Raw genomic sequence first — 27,463 nt, 5'->3', positions numbered from 1 at the left:
GGCATGGACCGGGTCCCCGCCACTCGGAGACTACAACCCTCATCTGATCCGGTTCCGGGTAAGCCCCCGTGCGCGAGACGCTGCGCGACACAGCAGGCCCAGGGGCGCGTCAACTTTGGCGTAGTCGGCAGGATAAAGTGCCCGCAACCACCGGGTACTGCGTGCCTGAAAAAGAGACTTTTAAAACTTACCATCGGTGAAGATTCCCGCCATCCGGCGCCATTTTCAGCCTTCTTCCCGCCATCTGTGAAGATTCCCGCCATCCGGCGCCATCTTCAGCCTTCTTCCCGCCATCCGTGGAGTTTTCCCGCCGTTGGACGCCATCTTGAGGACGCCGCGCGGGAAGAAGAGGGGCGTGGACTCCGAAAGCGCGCGAGAACTGAAGCCCCGCCTCACGTCCGGACGTTGCGTAAAGTCCTGGAAGGAGCCCAGCAGACGCCGACGTCACCGGAGCGCGACGGAAGGTCCTCAACCCTGACGATCTACTGCGGAGCCGCGGCCTACGGAACAGGATCATCGCAAGGTAGGCCACGGTCCACTAGGGGGGAGGAAGATGTCGGATGCGGAGGAGAGCTTCATTGCCTCAACCCCCGCCAGCGCCACCGCTGCTGCAGTTATGCCCTTCACCATGCCCTATATCCCGGGAGCAGCTTGGCTAGCCCAGTACTCAGGGGAGTCACATACCCTGCATGACTTTAGAGAAAAGCTGGATAGCCTCTTCCAGGTGTACCCCCTCACAGAAGAGCAAAAAGTGAGCATCCTGGTGGCCCAACTAACCGGGGCAGCCAAAAGGGAAGTAAAATCCTGGCCACCTGGGAGGAAGACTGTCGCAGGGATATTAACCCGGCTGAAGGATACCTTTGATACCCGCACCTCAGCCGAGATTAAGCTTAGATTCTACGGGTGCAAGCAGCGAGCGCATGAGAGTATAAGGGACTATGCACTAAACCTACAAGAGGCCCTGAGGGCCATTAAGCAGACCGACCCTGATGGAGTGGGAAACGAGGACAGGCTGTTGACCGAACAATTTATAGAGGGACTATATTGTAATGCCCACCGAACCCAGTTGCGGGCGATGGCCTTACAGGATCCCCATCTGGGCTTTGCACAGTTCAAGGACAGAGCCATCCGGGTGCTCCGAGAACCGGCACCGGGTGGCGTTGTGACCCACAGGCGCCCAGCTATCACTTACCACCAGGAGGCGGCGCCCTTGTCGGCAGGGCCTGTGGGAGCTGATGCGCAGGCTTTGGACAATGAACCGGCTCCAGACCTACACCATCAGGTCCAAGAGCTAGCTAAGAGCGTTGCTGCGCTAACCCGAACTGTGCAGTCTTTACAGGTTTCCACCCCAGGGAAGATCCAGCTGGCATCCGGACCGGAGGACATCCCGTGGCGTCGACCAAGGAGGACCCCACCGGCCAGAGGAAGACCCAGTGACCGATACAGCGAAGACGGACGACCCATCTGCCGCCGCTGCAATCAACCCGGACATATGGCAAGGTACTGTTCTTTAAACGGGCACAACCTGGGGTAGAGGGCCAACCCCCAGGAAAAAGATCACCAGGCCCATCGAACTGGCGCGACAGATATGTGGGAGGATGTCCAGTCTTGCCTGTGGTACTGGATGGCATTCCCATGAGTGCCCTACTGGACACCGGGTCACAGGTCACCACCATCCCGTACGTGCTCTTTAAGCAGTACTGGAATGACTCGGATATTACCCGCTACCCTGACGACGACTTGAGTATCATCGCCAGCAATGGCCAGCCCGTGCCACAGATCGGATTTAAAGAGGTGACCATCAAAATCGGTAGAGTCGAACTGGCAGCACAGGGACTGATCATTGTAGATATTGACAAACATGAGAGTCACCCAAAAATAACTCTAGGAACTAATGTAATTGAAAATTGTCTTGCAGAGGTGATTTTCCTTTTACAGCAGGTTGCCAAGAACGCCAGCTCCGGCGAGCAGCGGGTGCTCCAGAAAGAGATCCGGGCACTGATGCGACGGCAACAGGTGGAACTCTCCGGCGGTGAGATTGGTAGCGTAAGAATGTGTGACCCTTTTCCTATTGCCATGCCCCCAAAAAGTGAAATGATGATTTGGTGCCGGGCAGCTATTGGTCTGAGAGGTAGAGATTACCAGGCAATGGTAGAACCAGTTTACTCAGACAGTAGGCCCACCATCTTGACAGCACGGGGGGTGGTTAATGTACGCCATGGGAGGGTGCCCGTTCGCATAATCAATATCGGGAAGAGGGAAGTGTACCTGCCCCGGTATGCCACGCTAGCCAAATTATATACCATTAACCAAAATGCTATACAATCTGTGGAACCCTTGCCTCCATCTCACCCGGAGGAAGGTAACGGCTCTAAGAAAACAAAGGAGGACTGGTGTCAGCAACTACATTTGGGTACTGACTCCACTCCCTCACATCAGAAACAGGGAGTCTATCGGGTGGTTCAAGAGTACGAGAGAGTGTTTAGTAAACACCCGTTAGACTTCGGGCGAGTCAAGGGGGTAGAACACCACATCCCCACGGGAGACCATCCTCCCATAAAAGAGAGGTATCGACCCGTACCCCCTGCACACTACCAACATGCCAAGGGGATGCTTAGAGACATGAAGGAGGCTGGGGTGATCAGGGATAGCTGTAGCCCCTGGGCAGCTCCACTAGTCTTAGTCAGAAAAAAAGACAACACCATGAGGATGTGTGTAGATTACCGGAAAATCAACCGTATCACACACAAGGATGCGTACCCCTTACCAAGGATAGAGGAGTCATTGGCTGCTTTAAGATCTGCTAACTTCTTCTCTACCTTGGATCTCACTAGCGGGTACTGGCAGGTTCCTGTAGCAGAGGCGGACCGGGAGAAGACCGCATTCACCACCCCGATGGGACTTAGCGAGTTCACCTGCATGCCGTTCGGACTCTGCAACGCACCAGGAACCTTCCAACGACTAATGGAGTGTTGTCTGGGCCACAGAAACTTCGAGACGGTCCTGTTGTACCTGGACGATGTCATCGTATATTCCAAGACGTATGAGGACCACCTGAAACACCTGGCGGAAGTGTTCGAAGCTCTGGCGAGTTACGGCCTAAAGGTGAAACCCTCCAAGTGTCACCTCCTGAAACCAAAGGTGCAGTACCTGGGACACGTGGTGAGCGCTGACGGAGTGGCTCCCGACCCTGATAAGATCACCGCAATTAAGGAATGGCCAAGCCCCTCCAGCGTAAAAGAAGTGCGGCAGTTCCTCGGGTTGGTAGGCTACTACCGAAGGTTTATTCCCAGTTTCACCAAAAAGGCAGCACCTATGCAGGACCTCCTGATAGGCCAGTCCCGGAAGGCCAAGAACCAGAAGCCGCCCTTCAAATGGGAGGAGCTGGAAGAAGAGTCCTTCCGCCAGCTGAAGATGGCCCTCACGGGGGACGAAATCCTGGCGTACCCGGATTATAGCCAGCCCTTTATCCTCTACACCGACGCCAGTAACATCGGGCTAGGAGCCGTACTGTCCCAGATCCAGCAGGGGAAGGAACGAGTAATCGCCTACGCCAGCCGAAAGCTGCGACCCACCGAGAGGAATCCCGAGAATTACAGCTCATTTAAGCTAGAGTTCCTGGCCGTAGTATGGGCAGTCACCGAGCGCTTTAAGCATTACCTCGCTTCTTCCCGGTTCACCGTGTACACGGATAACAACCCGTTGACACACCTGGACACGGCAAGACTCGGTGCCCTGGAGCAGAGGTGGATGGCCCGTCTGTCCAACTACGAGTTCACAATCAAATACCGGGCTGGACGCTCCAATACCAACGCGGACGCCCTGTCCAGGATGCCCAACCTGCCGGACGAAGGAGAAGATCCGGAGGGACTGGAAGAAGTTGAACTCCCTGCGTTCCACCGTCATCAGACTATCCAGTACTCCCACCGGGTAAGGAGTAAGCAGGCTGCTACGTTGAACCCCTTACCTCACTACAACTGGGCGGAAACGCAAGACAGCGACCCTGCCGTCCGACTGGTGAAGGAGATGCTGACTCGCCCGGAGGCTTGCCTTGAACCAGACGCTCCGGAGGAAGCCAAACAACTATGGGCAGAGAGGAGTCGACTGTTCCTTTACAAGGGGAAGTTGTGCCGCAGAATGGTTAACTCCCGGACGCATGAACTACTCTGGCAAGTAGTGGTGCCACGAAGAGACGCAGCCATGGTGATGGAGGCATACCACGACGGAGCTGGACACTTCGGGTGGAAGAAGCTGGAGTTCCTGCTGCGCGAGCGATTCCACTGGGTAGGCATGAGGGGAACCATTGAGAAGTGGTGCAGAAACTGTGGCCCGTGCAACCTAAGAAGGAAGGATCGTGCCAGCCAGAAGACTCCCCTGCAGTCCATCGTCACCCGGCAGCTGTTGGAACTGGTAGCCTTGGATCATGTAAAACTGACCCCAAGCAGAAGTGGCTACGTCTACGCATTAACCATCGTGGATCACTACTCCCGGTTCTTGGTTGTCGTCCCCGTCAAGGACTTAACAGCTCGAACAGCAGCGAGAGCCTTCCAGCAGCATTTCTGCCGTCCACACGGGTACCCGGACCAAGTGTTGACAGACCAGGGACCTGCCTTTGAAGTGGAGGTCTTCCAAGAATTCTGCACTCTGTATGGCTGCCGGAAGATAAGGACGACACCCTATCATCCGCAAACTAATGGACTTTGTGAGAAAATGAACCAGGTGGTAATGGATCTTCTGAAAACGTTGCCCCTGGAAGAACGCAGTCTGTGGCCTGAGAAGCTGCCCGATCTGGTGGACCTATACAACCACATCCCGGTAGGTTCCACCAACTGTACCCCGGCTTACCTAATGAGGGCAAGACCTGGTAAGTTACCTGTTGACCTGGAAATGGGAGTCCTGACACCCGAGGACACTTCACCAGAAGCAGACTGGGACACAGAGAGGCAGCAGCAGTACCGGAGAGTACAGGAGAGCGTGGAGCGAAGTCTCTGTCAGGCTAGGGAAAGACAAGAGAAAACTTACAACCAGTATGCTCCCGCTGTTCCCCTGGTACCCGGAGAGCAGGTCTTGAAGAGGAAGAGACGGCTCCACAAGTTGGACGACCAGTGGGAGAAGGACCCGTACACCGTACTGCCCTCAAGCCACGAGAACCCGAAGGTTTGTACCATCAGTAAAGACGGAGGGGAAACTACAGCCATTATATCCCGGGACCACCTGAAGAAGTGTCCCGAACAACTGAGGAACCCTGAAGAGGAACAAGAAGACCATCGACCCGTAGAGGAAAGGGAAGATATGGTTAGTACTGTGCTCGGGGACTTCCCTCGGTCTTGGACTCAAGTCAATGGTGCAGTTGTGGTACCCGTACTCACCTTCCTCCAACCAGCATCCCAAGCACCTACGGAGCAACAGGTAGAGCTGGAAGAACAGCCGGTCCAGGAGGCAGAAGACCCCACACCCGCAGACCAGGAGGATCAACCCTCTGCTTGCAGTGAGCCTGCCATATCCCTAGTGAGCCAAAGAGCCGGTAGACAGCTGCCCAGTTTACCCTTGACAGCTCCTACACCCTGTAGTTCAGGGCTAGACAGTCAGCTCCGTAGGTCCACTAGGGCCACTAGAGGCCAGTTACCCGCACGTTGGAGGATTTGAAGTGTATAAATTGTTTTATTTATGTTTACCTGTATATTGTTGCTTGTGTATAATTTTGTGTTTCTAGTTATTTGTAGGAGTCCTTGGTGGATTTACCGGGAATCCTTTGTACATAGTTGGAGCATAACCCAGGACGGACTAAAGACTGTTAAGGACTCGGGGCAGGACAAACCCCTACCTGGTTACGTCTCCCTGTTTTGGTGAAATGGACACCTTGCTTTTCTTCAAAGACTACACCCGGTTACGGACATGCCGTGACCACCTTTATGTGTTTCTTCTTATTGTACTATTATTGTTGTTATATCTTGTTATGTTTGTCTAAAATATGTTTAGTCCCGGAGTACTAAATTTCACTAGGGGGGAATGTGGCACCCCAGGGGTCTGGTTTCCCACAGTAATGTAATGTTATGTCTGAGAGCAGGTGGGAGGTCCTTTGGTCAGGGATCCTGTGCATGCCACACCTCCTGCCCAGTCTTGGGAGGGGAAGACCTTCCCCTAGATAAACCCGGGGCTGAAGCAGGGTTAGGCAGTCAAGGAGAGTAGAGACAAGAAACAGTCACAGGAAGAAACAGCAGAAGCTCAGTGGGAGCAATACTACTACAAGTCAGGGGCTGGCAGCTGCAGAGCTCGCCCTGACTGAGAAGCTTTCTTACCGGACCCGGCGTCCGAGGCTGTGGGGACTAACTCTTACCCAGCAGCAGAAGCCGACCGGCAGGGGATTTCAGGTCCTCAGGCCCAGAAACCCGAAGGCACGGTCACACGCGTGGGACCAGCGCCGCCATCATGGAGCGGAAGCCATTAGACGGCCCCGAGTCACCGGCCATATGGGTGAGCACCACACGGTACACTCAGGGACGTGGGCTACTTATATCCGCTTCTAGCAAGGTAGCCAGAAGAGTACAGTCAGTTTGGGAGGCCTACAACTCCGCCTGGCCAGGGGAGATCCCATCTGCTCAAGGACTGACCAGGCCCCGTTCGCTAGCAAGTACTCCGGGAGGGTCTATCGTTGTTACCAGTAAAGACCCTGAATTACACCGCACCGTCTCTGAGTGGTTCCTGCTACCCTCATCTTCCACGTCGGCTGCCCTGAGGCCATACCCCTCCCGTTGGGGGTTATACTATCACGCTGCACAATTCTACACCGGCCTCAGTGGTCTGCCCTGCAGCGGCAGCTCCATAGCTGCAAATCAACGGGTGGCGTAGTCGACACTCAAATAACATCTATCAAGACTGCCACACACTGAGTTGACTCCCTGGGCACGGACCGGGTCCCCGCCACTCGGAGACTACAACCCTCATCTGATCCGGTTCCGGGTAAGCCCCCGTGCGCGAGACGCTGCGCGACACAGCAGGCCCAGGGGCGCGTCAGCTAGATATAAACAGTGAGAGAAGATGAACCGAACCGCTCTGTTCAGCGTAGTGGCCGCTGCTGAGAACTGCCGATCACCTTTACTATAGAGATGAGTGGATCGATTGACAGGACTCCAGGCCATCATCTAAATCAGTGGTACCTGATGGCTAGTTTGCGGTTCTGCAAATCACTTACCTGCTAGCGTCCCCAGGCTGGTGCAACATCATCTGTGTGACATTAAGCACAAATGCCTTTGTGTCAGCCCTGGCTAATCAAAAGCCGCACTGGGGATGCAGGAAGGTAATAGATTTGCAGGTCTCCCATCTAGTCACTAGGTACTACTATTACTTCTCTACTTGTAAATAGAAGCTGATCTGCAGTTCTTTGAATCTACTGCTACACATCAAACTGAGCTGTGCTGTTCAGCTCCTTCCAATGTTTACATCAGGCATTGAGAGAGCTAAAAAGCACTGATCAGTGGGAGTGCTGGGTGTTCGATCCCCACAGATTTGATATTTATTCTCTACAGTATACAAAGAGTAAATGTTCAATATTGTATTTCTGTGCAACCTCTTTAAAATCAGTAATATTCCCCACACCATTCCACTCCAGTCTATTACCATAAATGGGATTGAGCCTATAGATATTTCTGGCAAAGCCTATAGATGACAGTGAACCCTAGCTTTTCACCTATGAGAACAGCATGCCCATTAACAGATACATATTATGTAATTTCTGTAAACACAGTTTTCGACTGTTGAATCATACTATACCATTTTACTTTAAATAACACTCACTTGTACTAAGTCTGGAGTAAGACGCTTAGCTGTCATCCACTTCTTAAACCTCTCTGTCCTCCTTAGAATTCCTTCAATGCTGCAGGATTTCCTCTTGGTAAAATTTATGCAGATCCTCTGATCACCCAAGTCATGTTGCCTTTTAGTAGATAATCGAGAAATCTCAACAGGTCTCCAGCTTTCTCCGTCATCACTATAGTTCCCTGAATAACTATGAAGATCTGGAAGGGGAAGCCGCAGATGTGGAGCCAGCCAGTTCTGAAACCTTGAAAGACAGAACATGGGTAATGTTTTTCAGACTGGAAATGTATTCGTAGCTACAGGAACATGTATTTAAACTTGCTTGCTTGTAGAGGTCCATGTATATAACGTTCGATGTTTCCCATCTATACAAACAAATATTGTTGATTTGTGACATTTTAAAAGTTCTAATGGGAACATTTTTATGAGGCCCTCCTCCACGTCTCTTCCAAGGGGCATTGGAGTGCCTCCAAATTTTTGGCAACCCTTGCATTCACTGCATAGGCAAACACAATGGGAGACCTACTTCCTAATAATGAGAACATTGTTTTCAGGAGGCCCTCCTCTAAGTCTCTTCGAAGGGGTATTGGGGTGCGTCCAAATTTTCAAAGTGGTATTGGGGTGCGTCCAAATTTTGGGCAGCCCTGCCACTCACTGCATATACAATAACAGTATAGGAGACCCACTCTTTAGTAATAGGAACAATAAAACATAGCCAGCTGATGGCTCTCTAAGTATAATGAGGGCCGACTGCTGGCCCTTTAAGAATAATAAAGGCCGCCTGATGGCCCTATAAAAATAGGCTTTGTGACTATCAGAGTCCCTCCTTCATAAATGAAAAGACGATGTGTCTGATGATGTGTCACACACCACATGGCCAGATAAGGTTGTAAAATGTTAAAATGACATTTCCCGGTGAATGCATTTGTCTTGGTTGAAAACAATGAAAAAGTGCAAAAATGCATCAAAAACGCTAAGTGTGAACATAGCCCAAGGTGTGGAGGAGTATTTTTGTTTTATGTTATTTATTTTGCTTTATATACAAGTGATTACCCTGGAAAGGATGTTCCTTAACATATTTCCCAGGAAAATCCATTTTAGTTTCGTTTTTGTATGTTTTATTGTGAGTCTGTAAAAGTGGCATAATACTGGGAGTCAGAAATGCTTCCAGGGGTCTTCCCCATGCTCCTACCATGTCATTGGAGCACTGTTCCCATCAATTTGGGCAATTTTTAGGCCCTCTGCAGACCACCGGGGGGAGCCGCCTGAAAAATGCTTGAGTTTCCCATAGACTTACATTGGGCTCATTGCTTGGGTCGAGCACCCGAGTATTCCAATGTGCTCGACCCGAGCATCGAGCACCCGAGCATTTTAGTGCTTTGCCCATCACTAACTATAACACTATATAATTATTTAGCCCACAAGTAAACACTACAAAAGAAAAAAAAAACAAGTCCAGAATTGCCTTTTTTATTCATCCCACCTCACAAAAATAACAAAATAAAAAGTGCTCAAAAAGCAAGTCCTCATACAGTTCTATAAATGTAAAAAAGAAAACATTTATAGCTCTGAGAACATGATGCAAAAAATATATATTTTTGCTGACAAGTGATTTTCTTCTGTAAAAGTAGCAAAATATAAAAAAATATATCAGTTGGATATCACTGTAATCATATTGAACGATGCTATAAAACTAGATAATTATTTTATCCTGTAGTTTGCATGCAATAATAAAGAAATACAAAAAACAGAATTCCTGGACTTTGCTCATCCAGCCTTGCAAAAAAAAAAAGAAATAAAAATTGATAAAAAAAAAACTTTGTACTCAAAAATGGAAGCAGTGAAAACTACAGTTTGTCAGGCAAAAATAATTCTTCACATAACTCAGTCCATGGAAAAATAAAAAAGTTAAAGGGTTTTGTGAAGATCTGAGGTTGTGGGTTGTAATAATCACCTAGACAGGTTAACAAAGCAACAATATTTTATTCCTTACATCCATGGTTTTACAACAATTCCAGGTAAAATGGCCAAAATACAATGCTCTCAGTCCACAAGTTCCCAACCTGGGATCCTTATTTCTACTGCACCTTACAATGGCTTGAAGCCCCCGAGATACTGATGAGATTAATGGAATGATTGCTTAACATTTATCTTTAGCAATCTCCTGTCTGGCCTTATGTCTGCTTACTGTCACTGAATGGAAACATTGATTCCTGAGGTTAAACTGATGAGCAAGAGAATGTCTAATAAAACCCAGCAATAAGATTGACATAACCGGTGCTCTGTGCTGGAAAAAGTCCACATCCCTTAGAGCCGTGGATTCTGCTCTGCGTTCATTGGTCCAATAGTCTTTAGAACAAGGCCTGCTCCTCACAGGTTTGTTCATCATTGTGGACATTTTTTTTCCTTACTTAAATACATGTAATTGGGACTAAAAACAATTTTTGCAATTAAATCTTATTTAATAATAATCTTTTTATTTATATAGCGCCAACATATTCCGCAGCGCTTTACAATTCAGACAATTTACAGACATTACGGGCACTGTTCCATTGGGGCTCGCAATCTACATTTCTTATCAGTATGTCTTTGGAGTGTGGGAGGAAACCGGAGAACCCGGAGGAAACCCACGCAAACTGGGGGAGAACATGCAAACTTTTTATTTAAATTTTTAATTAAACTTTTTATTTAAATTTTTGCACCATTTGCCTCCTATAGCAGCTGTATTATACTCTCTATTGCTGACTGCACAATGAGGTAACGGAGTCGGTAACAGTATCTATTTTAACAGATGGATTGGGGACATGATTTTGTGGCGCTTACTATTATATAGGTGTAATGCAGGAGCCGGAATGCAACGCACAGAGACACAAGGCAAGGACAGTCGGAGATGATTATAAACAATTTATATATATATATATATATATATATATATATATAACAGGTATTCTGAACAAGGGGATAACAACAAGGGTATTGAATGGTAATTTGAAATATTAACGAAATACAAAGTCTCTCAAAGTAATGTGGTGCACCCAGCCAGGGAGTCACCATGTCAGTTCTTTATCTCTGTATATGGCCCTAGCGGGGGTCACCGGTTATTCCCGCTAGGCCGAAAGTCTTTTCCGGACAAAATCAATTAAAGCAAGTTTAGCTTCTTCCACCCCAACTGTTCCCCTCCCAACCTGAGTACCTAAACCCAACTGGCCTCAGTACCGTGAGTGAACAGTAGAAGTGACGGCCCTGTTCATGCATGCAGCTCTTCTGCTTTCACTGGCGTGACTTTCCTGGCTCAGCAGTCTCCCAACTCCTCTATTCCTGGCCGTTGGAGGCAGTCTCTCAAGCCGTGGATAGGGGGGTCCAGACCTCGTCTGTCGGCGGGCGACGTCGGGTTCCGCGAACTCACTCAGCACAGCAAGCAGGTTCCGACTCTCCTCCGTAGGATCAGCACTCAGGTCACATCTGTGAGGGATCCGGAGCTCATCCACTGGCGCCCGGCTGTGGCACCTCGCAGGCCTCCGGCTTAGGCCTGCCACACGGGGCTTCTCAACACGCAGGGAGCACGTCTGCTCCTCTCTGCTGCTTGGTGCCAAAAACCCCTCAGGCTTGGCGCGCTGGCCTTTTGTACCTTGGAACTCCTTCCTGGAAGTCACCTGACTGGGTCCAGCGTCTAAATCTGCTCCCCCTTCAACTTCTCTTGTACATCTCGGTTCCGCATGACTGTGCCTGACCAGCAGATGGCAATCTTTCTCTATCTTTGAAGCATCCTGTAAGAATCCTCTTCGAGGCTCTTTTGTCTCCATTACATTCCTCCCTCCTTGTTGTTCACCAGTCCTTGGGCGAGTGGATTTCTTGCTTAATGGATGCCTCTTTCCAGGCAGTGCAAGTTCAGACAGGAGTTGGGCACACTCCTCTGTTTTCTGTTGGATCTGAGACCAGATGAACTCTTTTTGAGCATACCGGTTAGGAGAGATTCCGGCATTTGCCCGCTCAGTTTTGCGGGGCTCCTCCTGTGGAGGTGACTCCGGGATATCCGATGAATCAACCACTGGGGATTGCAAGTCACTTCTCGATTCATTCTGGGTCCCACTAGGGGATGGCATCAACGGTTCTGACGGGCCCAACTGCATTGTGGCCCATCCTTCTTCATCCCCCAAGGTTCCTGTATGTGGCACCTCAGCCAATTCGTTTGAAGGCCCAACTTCGTTACAGGCCTCTGCTTCAGAGGAGCAAGGTTGCAGCATATTGCGGTGCAACACCCAGGGTGCCGCGGTGTCATCCCCTTCGGGTCTGACCTCGTAGACTGGGTTGTCGGGATGAATCTTCTTCACCACCCAGTATGGTATCGCCTCCCAACGATGGTCCAGTTTACTCCCAAATCGTTTGGCCCTTACCAGCACACGGTCTCCTGGCTGGAGTGATCCACCCAAGGTCGGGGGCCGATCTGCATGCTCTACTTCCTGAAACTTCTGAGCAACCAATCTTCTCACCGTATGAAGCCGGCGCTTGTGCCCTCGAATCCAGGTACTCAGCCTACTGCCCGGGCCGGAGTCTTCTGAGTCTAGCTCTAGTTCAGTAATTTCTCACCCACTCCTTCCAAACAGCAACATGTAAGGGGTGTAGCCAGTAGTCGCATGAACTCGATTATTATACACCCACACCAGCTCGGACACAAATTCGGGCCACTTCATCTTTTTGTCCTCTTCCAGCATTCGCAACATTTGCAACAGGGTTCAGTTGAAGTGCTCGCATGCGCCGTTCCCTTGAGGGTGGTAAGGCGTTGTTTGGGATCGGTCGATCCCATAGATACGGTATAGTTCATCCATCACTCGTCCTTGGAAGCAGGCCCCTTGGTCAGAATGTATTAGCTTCGGGCACCCATAAATCCGGATGAAATCCTGACAGATGGCCTTAGCTGCGGCTTCTGCTGTCTGGTCTTTGGTAGGCGTCACTACTGCGAACTTGGTAAAGTGATCAGTCATTACCAGTGTCCGTAACCATTGTATGAAGTTCCGATCATCAGATAGTCAATCATCGGGACTTCCAAGGGTGCAGAAGTTCGGATGGTCTGAATGGGAGCTCTTTTTTCCAGGGGCTTGTTCAACTCACACTGGCGACATGTTCGGCAGACCCCTTCGACTTCTTGCTGCAGTTGAGGCCAATACATCAGCCGTTGCAACCCCCGAAAGGTCTACTCCACACCAAAGTGAGCACCTCTTCTATGAGCTTCCTGGGCTAGCTGCGTTACCAGCGCCTCTAGAACTACTACCTGCCAGGTAACATCAAACTCTCAAGGTAGCTGGATTCTTCAGCATAGCAAGCCATCCTTCAGGAAGAGCCTCTCCCACTGGCCTAGGATTTGTAGGGTAGTTGGAAGAGAAGCGGCCCTGGCTTCCTGGTCGGGTCTTTGACCAAGGGCAACCCATTCTCTCAGCTTTGCCAGCTCTGGGTCGGATTGTTGCAGATGTATCCACTCATCCCTTGAGCGGCCCAGAATTTGAGTGGGCCTCGGCTACTCTCTAGTCTCCTGGGCATCGACCACAGCAGCGGCAAACTGGCTGAAATCTGGAATCTCGTCACTTTCGAGCTCCTCATCTCTATCCCTCTTCGGCCCCGTCTGAGTGACCCAAGACAGGGCATCTGCATGAGTGTTCAGGGCCTTGGACCAATAGGCGATCTTATACTGGTATTTGGACATCCTTGCGACCCACTGCTCTTCTAAAGCGCCCAGCTTGGCGTTCTCCAAGTGGGCGAAAGGGTTGTTTGTTATCTGTCCGCACTTGCACTTCTGACCCCGACAAGTACTCAGCAAATTTCTCGGTCATGGCCCACACCAGTGCCAGTAGCTCCAGCTTGAACGAACTGCAGTTGTCCGGATTCTTCTCCGTATCACGGAGCGACCTGCTGGCATACGCAATCACCTGTTCTTTTCCTCCTTGCACTTGAGCCAGCACTGGTCCCAGTCCATGCAAGCTTCCATCAGTGTACAACACAAAAGGCTGCAAAAAGTCAGCGTAGGCCAGAATTGGGGCATCCGTTAGCTCCATTTTCAATGCTAGGAATGCCTCTTCTTGTCGTGGGCCCCACTGAATGGGCTGCCGCTTGGCTCCCCCAGCCGTTCCTCTCAGCAATTCATTGAGCGGGATCACAATCTTAGCAAAGTCTTTAATGAATCTGCGGTAGTATCCAGCGAGCCCCAGGAATGCCCTCAGTTCTTTTAGATTGGCGGGTGTGGGCCACTTCTGCACGGCAGCTACTTTCATCACAGTGGGGTGCACTCCCTCACTGGACATTGTGTGCCCCAGATATTCAATTTCCCGCTTGAAGAGACGACACTTACGAGGCTTAATCTTTGCCAGCAGATGGCAATCTTTCTCTATCTTTGAAGCATCCTGTAAGAATCCTCTTAGAGGCTCTTTTGTCTCCATTACATAGGTATGACAGGTTCTCCTCCGGCTCTTACTATTGCAGCTTTCCTGCACAGCTCTCCAGTCCATACAATGGCTGCTGGTGGAGGAACATGTGACCAGACCTGTCAATCAGTCTTGTCTAATTGAAAACCTCACATGAGAAAACTTCTTTTCTACTGGAGATGATTGATAGACAGATCTGGTCACATACCCCTCCACTAGCAGGCAATGTATAGACAGGAGAACTGTGCAGTCTGTGAGGAAAGCTGCACTAACAAGAGCTGGAGGAGAACCTGTTCTACCTGCATAATAATAAGTGATACAAGATTATGTCTCCAACACATCTGTTAAATTAAAAATGAGTTTTTGCCTTGGAAAAGGAGCCAGTGCAACTCTGAAACGTGTCGACCAATATACACTGTGTTCCAAATTATTATGCAAATATGCTGCACATAACACATCTGCATCTCTGGCTGCTATGGGCATAAAAGGGGACAAACTTATGGTGTGGCACCCATGCTCCCCTGACCTCAACCCCATTGAGAACCTCTGGAGCATCATCAAAATGAGTGTCTATGATGGCGGGAGGCAGTTCACATCTAAGCAACAGCTCTGGGAGGATATTCTGTCCTCATGCAAAACAATTGAAGCAGAAACCATCCAAAACCTGACAAATTCAATGGACGAGAGAGTTCAGAAGCTCCTTTCGAACAAGCGGTCCTATGTGCAAATGTAACATCACCTAGAATAAAGTTTTGAGTTGAAAACTGTTTGATTTCAGTTTATAATAATCTGCTAATGCTTATAATTTCAAAAATGACCATTTTTTTGTTCTTTATTAAAATGAAAAGGTTGAAAACTCTGCTGTGCATAATAATTTGGAACATGCATTTTGAGTGCAGTTTGAGTTTTTTATTTTTTTAAAAATATACTGTTATCATAGGCAGTTTGTACAAAAACCTTTCAATTGTACTCTAATAGTTATTTGACTGGAAAATTACAATGACTGCAATTCATATAGGTAATTTGGGAAAATCTGAGAAAATATTATTTGTATAATAATTTGGAACACAGTGTAACTGCACACATCTATGCTATTATTTCCACATTTGAAGGTTTATCTACATCCAACAGCGCAGCTTTTTAACCATGCACACTTCCTATTATTTCATGTATCTACTAAAGATCATCTTCCAAGAAAAGGAGTAGCAGCAGCTGGGATTTACAGCACATTCCCTTCTCTATTCTCTATGTGAGTGAGGAATCACCCTATGTGCGCATCTGTCCCATTTAGCACATCCTTATTTTTTTAATAGTAAGTGACACAAAATCATGTCCACAACACTGGTAAAACAAAGACAATGTGGCCAACCCAATTAACTGATTCTGAAGCCAACAACAGTCAGTGTAATACAACAACTAAACTATAGGAGGCAAATGGTGCAAAAATGATTTTTAGCCCTGATTGCAATTATGTAAGAAAAAAAAATGGTGGATAACCCCTTCAAGAATCTCGGAGTATGGTGAACCAGTGATTTTTTTTTTGTGTGTGTGAGACTAATAAAACTTAAAACACTATATAAATTGAGTATTGTCATTATTGTATCAATCTGCAGAAAAAAAGTTAATATAGCAATTAAATTGAATAATGAAGAACAGTGTTTAATTAAAACAAAAGAAAAAATCCAGAGTTGCGCACCCCCCCAAAAAAAAATTGCAATAAAAAGTAATCAAAAATAGTATATAGTAGAAAACTACATAATTTCATGTAAAAAAAATAAACCCTCTCACAGTTCCGTTGATGAAAAAAGTGAAAAACGTATGGCTCCCAGAATATGTGACACTAAAGCAAGTGATTTTTTCCAGTGTACATAATTTGGTGTTTCCACAATTGTGCTAAACCACAGAATAAAGGTAACATCTTATTTGTGCAACACATTAATAGCGGAAAATATAAAACAGCAGGTCTGCTGTTTTTTATTACTATTTGACCTCATAAAGAGTTAATAAAAGTTAGGTAATACGGTGGACATAAAAAGTCTACACACCCCTGTTTAAATTTCATTTTTTGTCATTTAAAAAGTCATACCAGGAAGAATCAGTCCAGAACTTTTTCCACCTTTAACGTCGCTTATAAACTCTACAAATTCATTGAGAAACAAACTGAAACTATTTTGAGGGGGAAATAAAAATAAAAAAAACTAAAATAATATGGTTGTAAAAGTGTAAACAACCTCTTATTGGGGAAGTGTTCAACTTGAAATGATTAGCCAATCACATTTAAACGCATGTTAAATAGTAGTCAGTACAGAGCTGTCAAAATTTACAGTGATTCTGATTAACTCCTGTAAAGTTTAGCTGTTCTAGTAGAATTTTCCTGACATTTTCTTAGTTGTAAGCTACAGCAGAAGTCATGACTCATGACCTGTAAACAGCTTACAACACAGAAAAGGGATCCCAATGTTGAAAGGAGAAGAATACAAAAAAATGATATATACCATGGAACACTGTGAAGACGGTCATGAAGAAGTGACTTAAATTTAGCACAACTGTTACAATACTTAGAACTAGATATCGCTCCAAAATTTATGAAAGACAAGAAAATTGGTCCAGAAAGCTGCCAAGATGCCTACAGCAACATTAAAGGAGCTGCAGGAATTTCTGGGAAATACCGATTGTGTACTGTATGTAACAACAATTTCTTCATTTGTCTGGCTTGTGGGTTAGGGTAGGGTAGCAAACTAGAAGTCTTTTCTTACAAAGAAAAACATCTAAGCTTGGATATGTTTTGCCAAAATCTACATCAACTGTACCAACAGCATGTGTGGAAATGTGTTATGGCCTAATGAGACCATGGTTGAACTTTTTGGCCATCATTTAAAAAGCTATGTTTGGTGTAAAGGCAACACTAACATATCACCAAAATAACAACATACCCACAGTGAAGCATGGCGGAGAAACCATTATTCTTTTTGGCGGTACTCCGGAAGCTGGAACTGGGGCTATAATCAAAGTGGAGGTAATTATGAACATTTACAAATACCGGTCAATTTTACAAAAAAACCTTCAGCCTCTACTAAAAAGCTGAAGATAAAGAGGAATTTCACCTTTCAGCATCTCAACGAACCTTAGCATAACTCCAAATCAACAAAAGAATAACTTCACCAAGAGAAGATCAAAGTTTTGAAATGGCCCAGCCAGAGCCTAGATCTGAATCTAATTAATAATTTCAGGGTTGACCCTAAAAGGGATGTACACAGGAGATGCCCTCTCAATCCCCTAATCCTCCAAAAAGACTAAATGCTGTCATACATTCAAAGCATATTACAAACTATATATTATAAACTATAATTATAAATTATAAACAAAGTATTAGTTTAATGGTATCCATATTTATGCAACCACATTATTTTACTTTTTGCTTTTCCATTGAAAAGTACAGATTCGAAGTGACAATACAGGTGGAAAAAGTTCAGAAATTATTCTTGGCAAGATATTTTTACATGACGATAACCTAGTATTTTAATAGGTGTATATAGACTTTTTACATCCAGTGTAAGTCATATGTACCCCCAAATGCTGCACCTAACATATACAACTTTTCATGGGTTAAACAACTAAGTCGATGAAAAAATAAATATACTAATTGGAATATGACAATGACAAAACATAAAAAAAAATTCTTTGTCCTAAAGACTGAATATGAGCAATTCCTTGAGGGGTTAAGTAATGTACTTTTAGAGATTGTTACAGGATTAGTTTAAGTTTGAAACTTTTAAAAGCTGAGAAAATTAAAGCCTAACTTTATGCTTGCAGCATATATACTTTCAGAACTGACTAAAATGTAAATTGCGAAGTGCAAATCATAGATTAGCAATTATAATGAATAGCAGCGTATGCTCAGTGTAGGAAAAGCCTCAATGTCACTTTTTTAAGTTAAAGTGGAGAGATGACTTCTAGATACTTACAAAACAGCGATTTCATGAAAAGATTACAGTATTTTAAAATTAGATTAGTTTAGATTATATTAAAGAAACATATTATGTATTTTGACTTAAATGTAAAAATAGGGCAAGAAGTAATCTCACTTGGCAAAATGGAGGGATCTGGGAATACAACAATCAGTTGAAACTACCTGGGAAGGATATACAGTACAGACCAAAAGTTTGGACACACCTTCTCATTTAAAGATTTTTCTGTATTTTCATGACTATGAAAATTGTACTTTCACACTGAAGGCATCAAAACTATGAATTGACACATGTGGAATTATATACTTAACAAAAAAGTGTGAAACAACTGAAAATATGTCTTATATTCTAGGTTCTTCAAAGTAGCCACCTTTTGCTTTGATGACTGCTTTGCACACTCTTGGCATTCTCTTGATGAGCTTCAAGAGGTAGTCACCGGAAATGGTTTTTACTTCACAGGTGTGCCCTGTCAGGTTTAATAATTGGGATTTCTTGCCTTACAAATGGGTTGGGACCATCAGTTGTGTTGTGCAGAAGTCAGGTGGATACACAGCTGATAGTCCTACTGAATAGACTGAGTGGCCATCATTACTTTAAGAAATGAAGGTCAGTAAGTCAGAAAAATTGGGCAAACTTTGAAAGTGCCCCCAAGTGCAGTTGCAAAAACCATCAAGCGCTACAAAGAAACTGGCTCATATGAGGACCGCCCCAGGAAAGGAAGACCAAGAGTCACCTCTGCTTCTGAGGATAAGATTATCCGAGTCACCAGCCTCAGAAATCGCAGGTTAACAGCAGCTCAGAATAGAGACCAGGTCAATGCCACACAGAGTTCTAGCAGCAGACGCATCTCTACAACAACTGTTAAGAGGAGACTTTGTGCAGCAGGCCTTCATGGTAAAATAGCTGCTAGGAAACCACTGCTAAGGACAAGCAACAAGCAGAAGAGACTTGTTTGGGCTGAAGAACACAAGGAATGGACATTAGACCAGTGGAAATATGTGCTTTGGTCTGATGAGTTCCAATTTGAGATCTTTGGATCTTTTGGTTCTTTGCAACGCAGAAAAGGTGAACGGATGGACTCTACATGCCTGGTTCTCACCGTGAAGCATGGAGGAGGAGGTGTGATGGTGTGGGGATGCTTTGCTGGTGACACTTGGGGATTTATTCAAAATTGAAGGCATACTGAACCAGCATGGCTACCACAGCATCTTGCAGAGGCATGCTATTCCATCCGGTTTGCGTTTAGTTGGACCATCATTTATTTTTCAACAGGACAATGACCCCAAACACACCTCCAGGCTGTGTAAGGGCTATTTGACCAAGAAGGAGAGTGATGGGGTGCTACGTCAGATGACCTGGCCTCCACAGTCACCAGACCTGAACCCAATCGAGATGGTTTGGGGTGAGCAGGACCGCAGAGTGAAGGCAAAAGGGCCAACAAGTGCTAAGCATCTCTGGGAACTCCTTCAAGATTGTTGGAAGACCATTTCCGGTGACTACCTCTTGAAGCTCATCAAGAGAATGCCAAGAGTGTGCAAAGCAGTCATCAAAGCAAAAGGTGGCTACTTTGAAGAACCTAGAATAAAAGACATATTTTCAGTTGTTTCACACTTTTTTGTTAAGTATATAATTCCAGCTGTGTGAATTCATAGTTTTCATGCCTTCAGTGTGAATGTACAATTTTCATAGTCATGAAAATACAAAAAATCTTTAAATGAGAAGGTGTGTCCAAACTTTTGGTCTGTACTGTATACTTATAATGGATGAATATGGTAAATGTGGATTAATAGGATAAAGATATCATAAAGACCAATTATGCCTATGAATATGAGTGGTCCTCTAGCAAGGAACCCCAGGCATATGGCAATTGGTAACATGGGTGGGTTCCAGTGACAATGGGTTATTGAAAAAATCTGCTACATTTGATTAGATTAGTGTTTTGATTTTTTCAATAACCCATTGAACTACTCATATTCATAGGGATAATTGGTCCTTATGATATCTTTATCCTACTTATCTATACATATTATATTCTTTCATTATAACTATATATCTTCCCCAAGTAGCTTCAACTGATTGCTATATTCCCAGATCCCTACATTTCAGGTGGAATAGTTAGATATATTTTCATATAGAAATATATAGGTGATACAACATTCCTGAGTGCCAAAAACTGTAATAAATTCATATGCCATTATATGCATATCGACATCTATAAACCCACTATAAAACAGCAATTTTGATATCCCTACAGGAGCAATATGTCTGGCTAATAACGGAGGGATCCATTACCTTGGTTACGCATCTGTACAGGTGCTCGTTGGCCAGTAAATGCACACATGTGCAATACATATGATCACATGACCATAAAAAACAGTATTGACATACCGGATGACGTAGGCGTGGTCAGCTCTCACGTGTGCATAGAGCAGAGGAAGCATCCTGAGTGGAGCGCACATGCATGCGCGGAATACTGGTAAGGACCTCTAGTGGTTCACTGTGCTCCATGTCCTCTGCTCTGCATCGGACGCATGCGCATAGATATCGAGCGAGAGTGGAGACATGCTATACAACTCAAGCAATATGACGTCAGCAGCTTGAGTGGATTTAAACCAGGGAATTCTGAGGGTTTCTACCTCACTTTCATTTGGTTTCATAAATGTATATCTGCCATTATACTCCTTGAACCTGTATCTGGAGGGGGGGGGACGCGTTAAGGCGCAATATGCGGATGGATAAGTATCCTATACATCCACTGGTGATGCACTTTATTTGACTCACACTTTGGATTATTTTTTCCCACATGTTATCCTTAGTGGGCATTCCACATGAGTGACTTTAGAAAACTGCTCATTGATAGGGGTACCAGTAGTAATCTATCAGTACAGTACTAACCGCCACATATAGGTGGAAACTGTTATGATCTGCAACATGTACTAATGAAAGATAGGGGAAAGCTGTCCCTACAGTAAGACTAATCTGAATCACTACGATGTAGGGGGCTGCCTGTTACTAGTGAACAGACCCGCCTTAGTCATCGGCTAGTCTGAACAAAGACCTAAAGAATTAAGTGGAGGGGTCCCTAAAAGAACTAAGGACTGGGACAAAAAGGGACACCTCCTAAACAGAAGTTTTTGCAGAACACAAAAAGACAAACTGACAAAAAGTACTAGAGGTCCCAGAGGACCAAGCGAACTTGACCGAGAAAGGCACAGAAGCACCAGGCTAGAGAGACAGTAGAACACTACCAGAAAGGAGGAGCTGGAACATAAAGTCAGATGGTCACGTGACCGCAAAACACAAGATAGAAAAAGCTAACAGGAGGGTTCTAACAGTACCCCCTCTTTTATGAGGATCCTCTGGATCCTCCAGGCCCAGGCCTATCCGGAAACCTCCTGTGGAAAGCTTTAACAAGCAGAGACATCATCCGTCCTTACCCAGGAGTTGTCTTCGGGACCGAAACCCTTCCAGGAGACAAGATACTGTAATCTCCCTCTATGCCATCTAGAATTAAAGATACGCGAAATTTCAAATTCGTCGTCTTCCACCACAGGAGGAACTGTGACAGTGGCGTCCCTATCAGATACGTCAGCCTTTTTCAACAAGGAAACATGAAACATAGGAAATAGGGACATCCAACCTAACAGCAGACGGGTTAACAATCTGAAGCACTTTAAATGGACCCGCAAACTTAGGACCCAGTTTTTTAGAGGGAATCCTCAACCGCAGGTTCTTCAAGGACAACCAAACCATGTCACCCACAGTAAACAAAACCTCTAAGTTTCCTGTCAAAATACTTCTTGGACTTCTTGTTAGCCTCTTGAAGGTTGCAACGTACATTAGTCCAAACTCTCTCCAAATCAACGGAAAAATTCTCCTCCTCCGGCACCGCCGACCCCAATTTGGAGAACGAACCAAAAGATGGATGTCTCCCAGTACAACAAAAAAAAGGAGAACACCCAGCAGAGGAGGATGTATGATTGTTAAGAGCAAATTCTGCGAGAGGCAGAAACTCAGACCACACCTCTTGATTGTCCGCCACAAAACAACGCAAAAACTGTTCAACATCCTGGTTCTTTCTTTCAGTCTGTCCATTCGACTCAGGATGCTAACCAGACGAGAATGACAAATGGACTCCCAACCTGTCACAAAAAGCAGGCCAAAAGCGAGCCACAAACTGAGGTCCTCTATCAGAAACAATATCCGTGGGAACGCCATGGAGCTTGACAATCTCTTTAACAAACACCTTAGCGAGTGTTTTGGCACAGGGCAACTTAATGAATGGAACCAAATGACACATCTTACTAAAACGGTCCACAACCACCCAGATGACAGTAAAATCCTCGGACACAGGAAGATCAGTAATAAAATCCATAGTGAGATGCGTCCAAGGTGCACTAGGAACCTCCAGAGGGCAAAGCAACCCCGCAGCAGGAGTATGTGAAGCCTTTGACCTAGCACACACATTACACTGGCGCACCCACTTGATGACTTCCTTCTGCCATCCAGGCCACCAAAAACTGCGACTGATAAGTCTCTTAGTCTCCGAAACTTCTGGATGACCTGCCAACCGAGACTCATGACACTCCACAAACAAATCTCTCCTAAAGGCTCTAGGCATGAACAACTTCCCATGGGGAGTGTTAGATGGAGCATCATCTTGAGCATTCAGAATCCCATTCTCCAAAACGGAGTCCAATGCCACCACTACAACTCCTTTCTGTAAAATGCTCTCCTCCTCCTCGGCACCGACAGTAGAAGAGAAGCTGCGAGATAAAGCATCGGCTTTAACATTCTTAGTACCAGGGATATAGGTAACAGAAAAATGAAACCGAGAAAAAAAAAGTGCCCACCTAGCTTGACGGGCATTCAAGCGCTTGGCAGCATCCAGATAGATCAAATTCTTATGATCTGTGAAAACCTGAATAGGAAATCTAGCGCCTTTCAAAAAATGACGCCAATGTTCAAACGCAAGTTTAATAGCCAGCAACTCCCGATTTCCAACATCATATTTCAGTTCGGTTTCCGAATTTTTTTTCGAAAAGAAGGCACAAGGATGTACTCCACCCTTGTTGTCCAGAGACAAAACTGCTCCGACCCCCATCGATGAAGCATTGACCTCGACCAAAAAAGGCTTGGTCTCATCAGGCTGCATAAGGATAGGGGCAGAACTGAACCTCTCTTTGAGATACTCAAACGCTTCAATGGCCTCAGTAGTCCACTGGGCCGTATTCGCACCTTTCCTGGTGAGATCGGTTAGAGGTTTAACAATTACAGAAAAATTGTTAATGAATTTCCTGTAATAATTGTCAAAAACCAAAAATCTCTGTATAGATTTCAAACCAATAGGCCTAGGCCATTCCTGCACAGCCTGAACCTTCACAGGGTCCATCTCAAAGCCCTTGCTGGAGACAATGTAGCCCAAAAAACTAATTTTCTGCACAGCGAACCCACATTTCTCCAGCTTAGCAAAGAGTGAATTATCACTCAATAACTGCAAAACTTCATGTACACTCTGCCAATGGGACTCTAGGTCTGGTGAATAAATCAAAATGTCATCCAAATACACAACCACATTCTTACCAATCAAAGGTCTCAGGATGTCATTAATAAGGTTCTGAAAAAATGCAGGTGCATTGGTAAGACCAAAAGGCATCACCAGATTCTCAAAATGACCTACCGGAGTGTTAAAAGCAGTTTTCCATTCATCACCCTCCTTCACACGAAACAAATTGTATGCCCCCGGGAGATCAATTTTGGAGAACCACTTGGCTCCCACTAACTGGTTAAACAAGTCAGGAATTAACGGCAATGGGTAGGAATTGTGTATGGTAATCTTATTAATTTCACGAAAATCCCGACATGGACGTAAACCGCCATCCTTTTTTTTAACAAAGAAGAATCCAACTGCCACAGGCGACTTAGAAGGTCTAATGTGACCAGCAGCCAGGCTAGTCTGTATGTATTCCTCCAAGGCCTTTCTTTCAGGGATAGCCAGATTAAACAAGCGACTTTTGGGAAGAGTAGCACCCGGAACAAACTCAGTGGCGCAATCATAATCCCTATGAGGAGGTAAAACTTGCGACTCCTCCTCCAAAAAACCCTCCAAAAATCTTGAATAGGTACCGGTAATTCCCCTTTTTCCACAGCCTCAATGCGACCATTACAACATTTATCATAGCACTTCGGACTCCAAGACTTAATCACATTAATAGACCAGTCCAATAAAGGATTGTGCTGTCTTAACCAAGGCAATCCTAGAACAACTGGAGAGGGTAAATTATCCAAAACAACCAAGTCCAAAATTTCTTGGTGAACTCCATTGATAGTGAGTGGAAATGCAGCAGTCTTGTGAGTAATACATTTCAAAGGAGTGTTATCAATTGCAACCACAGAAATAGGTGATGACAAAGGTTTGGATTTCAATTTAAGGTTTTCCAAAAACCCTTTATCAATCACATTAAGTGTTGAACCACAATCCACAAATACCTGAAATTCAATCGAATCTCCCTGCAGAGTATTACTCCCAGAAAGAAACACTCCTGCAGAGCGTAAACAAGCTATACGGGCGTAACTGACCTTTTTTTTTTCTTTACTTAAACGACGCTCACAATACTTAATCAAATGGTCAGCTTTACCACAATAAAGACACAATCCCTCGACGAATCTCCGATCTCTTTCCTGAGAGCGGAGTGACATCGTCCCAACCTCCATCGATTCTCCGCCGTCAGAGCAGATTTTCTGGGGACTAGGAACTGACATTACAGGAGTCTTTACCTCATTGAGCCTGCACCTCAGTCTCCTGTCTATACGAACAGCTAACTGCATTGCTTGCTGCAGAGTCTCAGGTGTAGGGAATGCAATTAGCAAATCCTTAACCCTTTCACTCAGACCAGCAAGAAATAAACATCTCAGCGCCGAATCATTCCACTTAACTTCTGAAGCCCATCTCCTGAAGTGTGTGCAATAATTTTCAATATCATCTGACCCCTGATTCAAACGTCTGAGTTCTGATTCAGCAGATGAGATTCGATCAGGATAGTCATATAATAGCCCCATAGCAGAAAAAAATCCATCAACAGACCTTAAACACAGATCATTAGGCTGGAGAGAAAAGGCCCACCCCTGTGGTTCATTGCGCAAAAGTGACATAATAAAACTAAAGCGCTGTGATTCATTCCCAGAGGACCTTGGTCTCAAACGAAAATATAACAGACAAGCATTTTTAAAGGAAAAAAAATCTTGCTGTTTACCATAAAAAACATCAGGCAGTCCTACCATGGGTTCAGCAAAATGCGCTCCAGGACAGCTACTCACATGTTGCTGAAGCTCGGCCACCTCCAGAAACAATCCCTGCAGGCATTGAGCCAAATCCTAGACGAAAACAATACTGATCCCCAAATTTCTTTCCTTTTAGTTTTTTTTGCTGGACTTACTGTTATGATCTGAAGCATGTACTAAGGAAAGATAGGGGAAAGCTGTCCCTACAGTAAGACTAAGCTGAATCCCTACGATGTAGCGGGCTGCCTGTTCCTAGTGAACAGACCCGCCTTAGTCCTCGGCTAGTCTGAACGAAGACCTATAGAATTGAGGGGAGGGGTCCCTAAAAGAACTAAGGACTGGGACAAAAAGGGACACCTCCTAAACAGAAGTTGTTGCAGAACACAAAAAGACAAACTGACAAAAAGTACTAGAGGTCCCAGAGGACCAAGCGAACTTGACCGAGTAACGCACTGAAGCACCAGGCTAGAGAGACAGTAGAACACTGAAGTCCAGCACAGCCAGAAGGGTGGAGCTGGAATATAAAGGCAGATGGTCACGTGACCACAAAACACAAGATAGAAAAAACTAACAGGAGGGTTCTAACAGAAACACTATTATGGGCAAATTCAGTTGTGTAGCAGATGTATCTGTGTGTAGTTGTTATATATATATATACACATATATACTGTATATATATATATGCACACTGTTTCTGTACATTTGGACACATATTGCTTTTATTGCAGTTTATCTCCAGATGATCCAATTTTTATGCCTGGGATCTTTATGATATGTGGGACCTGTTTTTTTTCATCATACACTGAGTAACAGGTGCAAATCTGTATCAATAGGGTATTGTTAGGACTCATTATGGTCAGGCACCAGTGAGCGGGGGCGCCATTTGCGTAACAATAAGGGTGCCAACCTCCGCGGTCAGAAAGGTTCGATTTCAGGGAATACATTTAGGGCACTAATAGAGTGTTAGTGTTGTACTGGTGTATGTTAAGACAATACTTTTAACCCTCTTTTTGCATGAACTAAAGACACATGACAGGAATAACACACAGGTTATATCATGGTACACAATTAAAACCGTTTACTTGGTCTTTCAGTGATTTGCATTACATTTTTTTCCTCTTTAATCATCCATAATCAGCATCACTATCTGTGTATACATGCTGAGGGAGAAGAAAGGCAGAGAAATTGCTATCTATCTATCTATCTATCTATCTATCTATCTAATATCTATCTCTCTATATCATATCTATCTATTTGTCTATTTCTCAATCTCATACCTACAGTATTTATCTATTTTTGAATCTCATATCTATCTTATCAATCTCATCTATCTATCTATATCTCTCTGTTGCATTTATCACATAATATGAAATAGTTATGACAGATTTCTGACCTGATTTCTTCTTTAAAGAACTTCTTGCAGGCTGAGGTCCCAACGCAGGCATTACACTTGTTAAGTCCAAGAAAGCTTTTGCCAAAATTATAGGAATTTTTAAGTTTTGAAACAGAAGAGTTTGTTGCTCCCACTTTGTCTTTCGTTACCATAACAATGAAAAACATGGTATAAAAGTGGCCTAAATGTAAAGTAAACATCCCGAACACCATTGGTAACACCTCAGAATGTTTAAGCTGGTACAATCATGTGAATATCTTCTGTTGGGATGATTAGAAAAAATGCTAACTCCAGCTCGCTATTAATTTCAAATGTGTAAATGGAAGAAATTTTCTGGCAATGAGAGGAAGGAGGAAACTCATGGAGGATGCAGATAATATAGATTGTTATAGTTATGCTTCCTATTCGAACTTCAGCGGTTTGTTCCTTTAAGAATTAACATTTAGAAAACTTGAAAGAATTAAAATTAGTGTTCAGATGATCAGAAGTCTCATGTCAGTCCAGAATTGTATATAAAGCAGTTTTTGGTGGTTCTTTAGAAAATCTAATGTCACTGTTTCAGGTTTATAAATGTTTTGCCACTAAAAGTAATT

General features: G+C 45.1%; 1 protein-coding gene across 1 annotated transcript in view; it reads right to left on the bottom strand.

Moving 5' to 3' along the window:
• The window catches only part of DIPK2B (divergent protein kinase domain 2B), a 263,491-nt gene extending 236,318 nt beyond the window's left edge, over positions 1–27,173 (bottom strand). Inside the window, exons 1-2 of the mRNA XM_073670717.1 lie at positions 26,871–27,173; positions 7,795–8,059 (exon numbers count right to left, since the gene is read on the bottom strand). Of these exons, the coding sequence (XP_073526818.1) occupies positions 7,795–8,059; positions 26,871–27,082 (477 nt within the window). The 5' untranslated portion in view covers positions 27,083–27,173. The remainder of the gene's footprint in view (positions 1–7,794; positions 8,060–26,870) is intronic.
• Between the last annotated feature and the right edge of the window lie 290 nt (positions 27,174–27,463).

Source organism: Phyllobates terribilis, unplaced genomic scaffold, assembly GCF_046119375.1.
Source record: "Phyllobates terribilis strain yellow unplaced genomic scaffold, ASM4611937v1 Scaffold_2__4_contigs__length_985480577, whole genome shotgun sequence".
In the NCBI taxonomy this organism is placed as follows: Eukaryota; Metazoa; Chordata; class Amphibia; order Anura; family Dendrobatidae; genus Phyllobates; species Phyllobates terribilis.
Note: the sequence above shows the minus strand (reverse complement) of the source record. Positions and strands in the feature narration are given on the sequence as shown.